General features: G+C 38.4%; 1 protein-coding gene across 1 annotated transcript in view; it reads right to left on the reverse strand.

Annotated features, from left to right (window-relative positions):
* Window positions 1-10,594, reverse strand: part of LOC122538210 (protein patched-like) — a 30,841-nt gene that overhangs the window by 11,699 nt on the left and 8,548 nt on the right. The window contains exons 4-5 of the mRNA XM_043672088.1: window positions 7,724-7,821; window positions 7,256-7,469 (exon numbers count right to left, since the gene is read on the reverse strand). Of these exons, the coding sequence (XP_043528023.1) occupies window positions 7,256-7,469; window positions 7,724-7,821 (312 nt within the window). The remainder of the gene's footprint in view (window positions 1-7,255; window positions 7,470-7,723; window positions 7,822-10,594) is intronic.

A 10,594-nucleotide genomic window follows, 5' to 3' on the forward strand; every position in this document is an offset into this window, starting at 1 on the left:
AAAAAAAAAAAAAAAAACAAACCATAAACAAACTCTTTTTAACTATACGAGCGTTATTAATTTTATTCCACTGGATTTTTGGTGACTATTTCTTTGGGCTCTCTAGCGAAATTCCAAGGAATTCCGATTTCCAAAATTCGAGTGCTACTTGCAAAAAAATTACAAATCTTACAAACATCGAACATCCACTACCTGTTCGCGAAGATACTCGTTATAAAATGAACACAATGCAAATGCATTCATCGAAACATCTTTACTTTCGTCAGATATCGAAGTCGATTTATACAAAATACATACAATCTGTTCAACTATAATAAAACGTATCCATCGTACACACTGAATCACACTGAAATGTAGGACGATGCAAAAGTAAGTACATTTCAAGTATATTCGGTGAATGTGGCATTTGAAACGTGAAACGATACACAGATATCGACTTTGACTTTGGATTGGCGAGTACGTGTTGTATTATACTTGAACCCATCCCTAGTGGCGGCAACGTGGACGCATGTCGCGTGCACGTAGAGGAAAGACAGTGGTCGCTCCGCTATACCGGCCACCGGCCAACTAGATTTTAATTGATCCGCAGACGCAATTAAGCCGACCAACGGCTTCACAGTTAAGAACTTAATCGTCCGTAGATCCTCCGCGTAACGGGGCACGCGTATCCGTTTTACTTCGAGACTCTTGAGCCTCGTTGGCCAAGAATCAAGAGTGGTTCGAGGAAAATGCTCCGCTGCTCGAGCGAAGGTGATGAGTGATGTTGGAGAGTACCTTTCAACGACGCAACACGTCGATTCAATTTGCACAGTGATTGCAAAAAGGTATATATGCGATATCACATTTAAATGTCTGGATCGCGTGTGAAAAGAGCGCAAAATGCAAACAATTGGAAGTTCAGCTAATGACGATGAAAAAAAAAAAAAACAAATTTCATCCTGTTTTAACCACTTGCGACTGGCAACCGATTGCGGACCGTAACGAGTGACCAAACCCGTACACGACAATTCGTCGCTTCCTTTTCGAACTCGTCGGCATGACGTCGCTGGATAGAAATGATCGAGAAATGATAAATTTACTATTTGCTTTGTCTATTTTGTTTTGCTTAAATATACTTAAAACTGAGGAAACGTTGCAATTTTGGGACGAAAAAATTCTCGACGCGTGTGGCACGTCATTTCAGCGCAAGAGGTTAGAATTAATCCTTGACTAGCATCGATGGATTTATAAAATGAATTTTCCCCAATAGTCCCGTAATGACAGTCAACGTAATTCGACCTCAATTCTTCTAATTTATTGAAATTACCAAAAAGTGGCGACGAAAGCTTGAATCTTCCCTTCATTAAAAAAACGAAAAAAAAAAAAGAAAAAAAGAAAAAGAAATCCAGATCGTCAGTGACTACGAAGTATTAAAATGAAAATAGCAAGTACACGGGGTATATGCGCAAAGAACGATCTTGACTCTTCTGCGTAAGCTTCGAAGGGACGTTCTCTGCCCGCAGCTACGCTCGAATCGCCGGAGAAGAGGGCTGACTGCACCACGTGGCCATTAAGTGTAATTACCTTAAGTACGGGCGCGCGTACGCCTGTATGGAAATAGAAGTAGAAATGAGGGACTACGTTCGAAGAAAGAGAGACACGTGAGAGCGTGTGGCGAAACCGAACGTGATCGGAGGAATCGAACGGGGAGGAAATCTGAAACGAGAAAGGGTGGAGAAAGAAGAAAGACGAGGAGGAACCGCCGCCTTCTCTCCTTCTTTTCTTTTTTCTCCCCCTCGCCGATCGAACGACATAAATCCGTGCTTTCAATTATGCGGAATTAATTGACCGCGCCTTGTATCTTCTCTCTGCAATCTCTTCTTCCCTACCCTTTCTTTTTTTCTCTCTCTCTCTCTCTCTCGCTCGCTCGCTAAGTTCGCGTGTACCTCGAGGTATCGTGCAGAAAGAACCTACGTGCACTTGGCGTATAAATTTTATTGCGATTCCGTTGCATCGTTCGATTCTTTGTCGAGTTTATAGATAAAGAGGTAATCTTCAAGGGGAGAAAGGGAGGTAATTTGATGAAGTTGTACCCTTTTGTTAGAGGCACACGGAATTACATGGTTGGGTACCATCAATCTTTGCATTGTGTAATTAATTACTCATGCTGTTCTTTAGAAGTATACCGATACCGAAAAGCAAATTAAAATTTTGTGTTTGTTTCAATATGTATGAAATTTTTCTATGAAAGGATCAGTGACAGAAGGACACCAATTTTTTTTTTTTAATAATTATCAATATAAATTGAGATTAATCCTCATTTGCTTGAACGCGTCAGATTTTAAAATGACAGTGGTTTTTGGAATATTTAGTATGTCCAAGGGATTAGTCTCAATGACACAAAAATCTGCAGTCTAGCGATTATCATAATAGTCAAAGAGATTGTCGATTTTATCAAACTGAAATTTCAATGTGAACTGTCATCGACGAACATCGACGACAAAGAAACGGAAAAAATCATGACGAATTTTCTCGTCGATGGCACCGACTCTACCTGAATCGAGATAATTAGGTGTAGTTTGCGGGAGGAAAGAAGAACAAGAAAAAAAAGAGGTAATTTTACATTTTGCGAATACTCTAATTAACCCGTCTACGCGAAGAAAAAAACTTTAAATTTCGTGCTACCTTGGCTACGTTCACCAGCCACCCAAGTGCCAATCAATCAAATCCAAATTTCTCCCTAATTACACGTTTCTCCGAAAGATCATTCCGCACGGTCACCACCCGTCATTACGCTAGAATTTCAACGGACAAGTCTGTCATTTCACGGTCCCCGCGTACGCACAGGGTCTACTTCCTATCCGGTATATTCCGAGAACATATAGCCTTCAATTTCAACTTCTGTTAATACCGTTCCTAGTTATCATCCGAGGCGTATTCCCAAGGAAGCTGTCGCTTTTCAATAATTTATCCATACCTCCATTCACGTGTCAATATTAAATTTGAGAAACAAAATTCCTTCCTTATATAATCCATAATTGTACTAATAGTACATTTTCTGACACTCCACGCCTATATTTCTTAATATTCTATTATCTGTATTGTATTATCTTAATATTCTATTATCTATATGACAATGTTTTCTAACACTGCACTGCAGAGAATGGCACCTCGCTTATATGAACGTTTCTTATTAATCGCCGGGGGCAAATTCTTCCCTCTACCATTATTTAATTTCTCATCCGTATAATAAAACGAGCTCAAGTTCAAATATAGAACGGACCAGAAGTTTCTTCTCGCCTATTTTTTTTTTTTTTTTTTTTGAAGTAAAACATTGAAACAGAGAGAACTAATTTTATTAATTTTAAATTAAATTTGAGTTCAAACGTGATTTTTTTCATTATGTTTTAAAAATTATTTCCTCCAAATAATTTTTATATTTAATTATATCTAATGTAAATTGCATATTAAATTCTGGTTTTACATGAATTATTAACAATATATATAAAATATAATTATGGTTAAATTATTAATTAAATTAATATTTTATATATAATTTATTTATATTAAATATATATATATACACAATAAAATTAATAAAAAATTCTACAATTACTATTTTTAGATAGAAATATGGATTTATTTTAGTAGGAAATAATTTTTGGCCCACCCTGTAGAAGTGGATTCAACCATATAACTAATTGATTGAAACTTGATTCTATCTCACTTGTATTTCCTGGCGTTTTATTTCTTATATTGTACCGCCCGATGAAACTGAGTCTCGATGAGCATTTACGTTGCGACTGCCGCTGAATCCAGATCGTATGTTAATAACAGCGAAACGACGGCCGCGTAATGTGTCGGCAGCGAAAAAGAACGTATGTATGTATGTATACTTAGCGGCGGCGACCACCAACGTGGCCCAATAATGACGCGCATCTCTCGATTTTATTATTTTAATGCCGGTCCCGAGCGCCGCGGCCCACGCGACTCGCATAACACATTCGCCGATCCTCGCATGAGAGTCGTTTCATTCAGCCGCGCCGGTCGCCTGTCCCGTTCTTCTTTCCCGCCTTTCGCTACGTTTACAACTTCCCAAGCAAAAGTCGATCGTCTCGAGAACATTTCATCGGTCCAGATCGGAAATTTTGTCTGGAAAGCTGTGTAACATTCGATGGCGAAACCGAAGGAAATTATTACATATCTTTCACGAGTAACATCTTGCATGTTAATGACAGTTTTATTTTGGTTTCTGAGTAGTGTGTTTCCGTTTGAATTGTTTAATGTTTGTTTGGAATTACGTTGCAGGACAAGGGGTTGTAATATTTCATTTCTCTGGAAATTCTAAGGCGCTCCAAACTTCTTAGCGAGAGTTGAGATATCTGAATATCTAGAAGATTAAATTGACATAGCTTTTTTTTCTTTCAGAAGAGAATCAAAGGCCAAATCGATCGGCAATCACTCGTAATTAGACTGCGGATTTTTATGTAAATTCCAAAAATCTAGCAAAGAAAATAGAATCTTGTTAAAAAAAAGTTTTATATAAAATATATACTTTAAATACTTTATATACTTTAAAAGTTTTATATACCAAATATGATAGAAAGCATTACAAATTTCACAATTTGCACATTTTTCATATTACATTCATTTTCTATAATTCTGCGTTTACAAATTCCCTCTAAATGCATGAAAACCCGCGGTCTGCTCGTCGTGTTCCATCAAATTTCAACAAATTTTCTGCTCTTCCGACCCGATGTGATCCAACAGATCGAAAACAGAAAATTCTAAAGTGAACGACCTCCTGCGCGACCCGACAATCTCTCCATCGGCAAAGAAAAGCATCGTCGGCTCGCGGTGGGAAAAGGAGGTCAGCTAAAAATTCCACGCGCCTCTGTTCGTGCGAAGAACAGACGACGACGACGACGACGACGACGATGACGACGACGACGAAGACGACGTCGACGAAATTGCTATCAAAATACCGTCTCGTAGCGACGGAATTGCCGAGGCCGCGACGGTGTACAATGTAGGGGAAGGCAACAGACGCCTGAGATTTGTTTCGTAGGATCGACGTTTGGAATAACAAGCGGCCACTTAGAATTCCGCGGCCGATGACGACCGATTACGTGCACGTAGCGAGACCGGGTAGGTCCTGGACAGCGACTCGTCGATTCCGCTTTGATGTCCGCGGAGTATACCGCGGCCGGAGCCGGCGCAATGAATATTTAATTGGCCGTTGCTTCGGCCTCTTCGATTGTGTCTACTCACGGTACGTACACGTGTATTCACTAACACGATCGAAATTGGAAACATTTTTTTTTCGTTTCACGGTGAAGAAAAATCGGCGGAGAACGTTGACTTTGAAGAATATTGATTTCCAATTCGGTTGACGACGGTTTCATTCGGCGAATGATGCAGGAAGTGGCAAAAAAGGTTAGGAGGAAATACTTGTACACAATTATCTGTAGGAAGATCCGCAGAACCGGAAGCACGAAGGAAGCGAAGCATTTTGTACCTATGGTTGGGCAGAGAAGGAATAATTGACACGTTTCATTTGCAATTTTGTTCAATCGATTTTCATTATCGAATTCTGTTTTTTTTTTTTTTTTTTTTTTTTTTTTTAAAATATCGTCAAAGAAATTTAATTTCTTGCGCTGGAATGACGTGCCACGCACGTTAGGAATCTTTTGTCTCAAAATTGCAATATTTTCTCAGTTTTAAGTATATTTCAGTATAACCCAGGCAGAAGAAATAATAAATTTTGTTACCTCTCAATAATTTCTATCCAGTGTTATCACACCGAGTTCGAGAAAGAAAATGAAAGCGACGAATTATACCGTATACGGTTTTGGTCACTCGTTATGGTCCGCAATCAGTTGCCAGCGCAAGTGGTTCGAATTGCTTCAAATTCACCACGTGTTATCTTGTCTTAAAGATACTGTACTTGACAATATTGAACGTTTTAAAGACTGTACGTTATCCCTGCTGACCTAAAACGAATATTTCACGAGATACTAGCCAGAATATCTTTCACAAGCTACTAGCTAATCGATGCCCGACTATCCCGTACTCGACTTCTCTCTACAAATTTCTCCGTTTCTAATTACGAACGTTTCGTAACGGCGATAAGGCGATGTTCATTCGTGTGCATCAATCTGAATTGCGTTGACCTCCTACGAAAGATCGCGCTCGTATCCCATAAATCCCGTTATTAACGAGGCTAAGACGGAATTAAAGCTAATAAACGGAGCTGGCATAATTGCACGTAGCCCTATGAGTTATAACATCGATCCTACTGACACACGAACAAGCGTGCTAATAAGTGGTTGGCGAGCTTTTTGCCTGCACGCTTCGTGCTAACGTTTACCAATGGTCATGTGGCGTAACACGCGTCTCACGAGCTTGCTACTTGCCATAAAACATAGAAACATAAAATATATACCTAGATAGGTACACGCGCGTGTGTCGCACCTATTTTTGAAAACTTCACTGCCAGTCGGAGAAGAATTCATTCGATTCATTGATATTGCAAATAATTCGTTAAAATGGTAAGCTGAAGTGTCATTTATTGAAAACTCTTTAAATCAGCACTGTTCAATAATTGATGTACGTCAAAGTTTGGTATTCGAGACTTTACTAATCCTTAACTTTTCGAATTCGCTAATCTTGTATATATTTATATACATGTATTTTATTGTTTATTAATTTTTATTATTTACATTATACGTAATATCACAATATTACAAGTTTAACAAGACTAAAAACTAATTACCAAACTTCGATATCTCGTCAAATTATCTTTTCACCCTCCCCAGTCTCACTTTCTCAGAACATCCGAAGAACAAATTCTTACCGTTTTACGGTTCGCGGTGACCATCGTAGGTTACAATTGACCCACGTGAGAGGAACGTGATAATCAGACGGCACGAATGAAAGGAAGAAATGAAAGAAAAGAAGGGGAGAGAGGAAAAACGAAAACGAAAAAGGAAGCAACGCAAGAAAACTCGTGCATTCCAAGGTACTTTTTTGCCAAGCCAATTTACAGCGACTGTTACGAGCATCCTTTTTGCGCAATTTAATCCGAATTTGTCGGTATCAGAAGCCAACGACGACGCCACGAAACGCGCCAGGACTGCCAGTGTGTATCAACAATTACACGCGAAGACTTTCACCTTAATCGGTGGACACGTGGCTGTGGTACTACAATCTCGGAGACAAGGTGAGTTTGCTCGGTTGCCCGCCTGCTTGCTTGCTTGCTTGCTTGCTTGCTTACCTGCTGAGATTTTTTGTTGGGCGCGGTTTTCGGACACTCAGGGTCCGTTGGGTCGAGGCAGGGCTTGCTTTGGTAGCCGTTCGTTATCCCGGCCCTCTTCATGTAGTCCTCCAGAGTTTTGAAGGGAAACATGAACTGCAGTTTCTTCATCTCGTCCAGCATCCACATCGGATTGAGATTCGTCCACTGGACTGGCTTGTGCGTCTGCGTGCCGCTAAACCGTGGAACAATAATTGAAAAGGCGAAATAAATACGACTTGACTCTCCGATGATAATGGTAACGATCAGATCAGGACAAAATGGTAACGCACGACCGATGGCAATGATTAGATTAGTATGTCGGATCGTTGCAGATGAAACAAGTTCACATATAGACGAGTGAACTTTCATTGACTCTTAAATTACAACGTGCCACGTGCTCTGATGAAGTTCAAAATAAAAGTACCGTTATGCTTTTGTTATACTTACGGTATGTGCACAGGATACCCTGGCCCTAAGAGCTTGCTGCCTTCCCAAAAACAGTCAAGCGGCGTAATGATGGCGCACGGTATAATACTATCGAAGATCTAAAATAAAAAACATTCGTTACAATATTCACATTTAATTAAATAGGCTCACACTATGATATTCATATACTTGTACAAAAAAAAAATATAAACGTATGTACGTGTGTAGATAATGTTCCTTCTATTTATACTACAAAAAGAAAAAAAAATGTTACTTTGAAACGACAACAGTGGTTATATAGTTTATCAAAGAAATAAAAATCGAGTAACAGGTTTCGAGGACCAGAGAGAAATATCACACAGAAATATCGATCGCTATCGCTATCACGAATAAATCGTCGCGGTGAATTCTCTTATTCGGCAGGAATGGTTGCCCTAAGAATCGCTAGACGAAAGAAATTGTCACGCGTTGATGTATTTAATGGATTATTCGACGACGAATCGGTACGCTCACGGTCGATTTACGATTATTTCTCCTTTTCTTCGATAGCGGACACTAACGATCGCCATAAGGTTTTTCTTGGTAGCGTGGCATTATGGGAGGCCACCTGTGTGTTCTCGGAAACTCGAATAGGGCGGTCTCTCTCGCCACACCGAGGCGTTTCGTTTTTTCGGCCCCCTTGATTTACGAATAATATGAATTTGGATAGGATTCGGAGAACCTAGCGGACATTCGTTGCATTGTCGTCGCGGTGGTCTTGCCGAGTGGTGCGCGGCTAAGTTTCATCGAGAACGCGTTAAGCCTCCTCTCTCTCTCTCTCTCTCTCTCTCTTTTTCTTTTTTTTTTTCTTCTCCCACGAACGCCGATTGCGCTCGTTTTTCGCCAAGTTTTTATCGTTCGATCCGACGTCAAAGGGATGAATTTGAGATTTAAGCGTGAACGAGAGACGTTTACTAATTCGTAGGTAATTGTAGAGTATCGGTCGGAGAAAGGATGTTTGGAATTCGCATTTCGCGTTTCGTGCGAAATAAATGTTACGTGCCGCGAATAAATCATGAGATTTGTATTCAACGCTCGTCGTTTCGTATCAAACGCTTGTAGATTATATTCTACATTCATTTCGATTACGATTCAGTTCTCTTCTGTCCTTTCATCTTTCAACTTTCCTTCCGGTAATGAAGGGAATCAAGCACGAGTAACCATCATTAATAATACGTAACATATATAAATTGTTAAATTAATTTTCTGAAAAAAAAAAAAAAAAGAATCGCTCGAGTAAAACATCCATTTTCTATTAAAAACGAGTTATTTGTACCTTCGGTGTAGAAGGCACGAACAAAAGAAGCGAGGATCGAATTAATTAGCAATTAGTTTTGCATAATAACCGGGTATCAACGCGGACCGTAATAAATTGTGTCGTACGTAATCCATTATCTTTTTTTATACATAAACAGCAAATGCTGGTTTCCATGAACTAATCCTTATTCCTTCTCGTTCCTGGCAATAATAACACGTCCAAGTTCCTCATCCGAGGTGTCCCTTAAAAGCACCAATAATAAATATTCCAAGTAAAATCAGTAGCATTAAATACCTCAATTTCGCGAATATATTTATAATTAGGTTTAATCGATGGAAAATTGAATGTATTGCAAGATTATCGAGAACTACTCTTGCACGTTACAAGACCAGAAAGTGCCTGCAATGCTGCAACCAGATAGACAGATATGCAGATCAGTTGCATATGCATAGAATCCAATTTCAGTTGATTCAAAGTATATGTAGGATGATATAAAAAATGTTAAAAAATTGACTCTACAAAAACTCGATGAAGTAAATATAATTAATTTTTTGATTATTATACTTTGCATGTCTGATATACACATATGTATGTGTGTGTGTCTGTGTGTGTTATTTTAATTACATTATTTAGCATATAGCAATCTCATCTGCGACTGTAAACGCAGATATCCAGTTATCATTGGTAAAAAGCTGCGGTCGTATTAAAGTACCCTAAGCTCTGAGATAATAACGTTCCCGTTTGCCTGAGATACAGGACACCGCCGTGTGATTTAGTCAGCTGCTTCAGGCAATTCCTGCATACCGGAACATCTATCATTCAACAGAAACTACCAGATTGAAACATGACATTCGTCGATTCCGATTTCATATCATTCAATGCGATGTTCTAGACTTATGTAAACTGTTTCTTTAATTTTAACGCCGTTGTTACATCAAGAAGAAAAAATATACATTATCAAAATATTTTTAGAAAATATGCATTATCGGAGAAACCAAAAGTAAACAGACCAATGTTTGCAAATAAAGCGAAATTTCAAAGTTTTCGAAATTCCGAACGCAAATTTTCGAAAATTTTTCAAAATAAAGTGTGTTTAGACTAAAAAAATGTAAATAAACATTGGAAACCAAAACAAACAATCAAAAAAATGTAAATAAACATTGGGAACCAAAATAAACAGACCAATGTTTGCAAACGAAGCGAAATTTCAAAGTTTCCGAAATTCCGATTGCAAATTTTCGAAAATTTTTCAAAACAAAGTGTGTTTACACCCAAAAAATGTAAATAAACATTGGAAACCAAAATAAACAGACCGATGTTTGCAAACAAAGCGAAATTTCATAGTTTTCGAAATTGCGATTGCAAATTGTCGAAAATTGTTCAAAACAAAGTGTGTTTACACCAAAAAAATGTAAATAAACATTGGAAAGCAAAATAAACAATCCAAAACACGTAAATAAACATTGAAAACCAAAATAAACAGACCGATGTTTGCAAACAAAGCGAAATTTCAAAGTTTTCGAAATTGCGATTGCAAATTGTCGAAAATTTTTCAAAACAAAGTGTGTTTACACCAAAAAAATGTAAATAAACAT

This window comes from Frieseomelitta varia, unplaced genomic scaffold (genome assembly GCF_011392965.1).
Source record: "Frieseomelitta varia isolate USP_RPSP 00005682 unplaced genomic scaffold, Fvar_1.2 scaffold_976, whole genome shotgun sequence".
Lineage (NCBI taxonomy): Eukaryota > Metazoa > Arthropoda > Insecta > Hymenoptera > Apidae > Frieseomelitta > Frieseomelitta varia.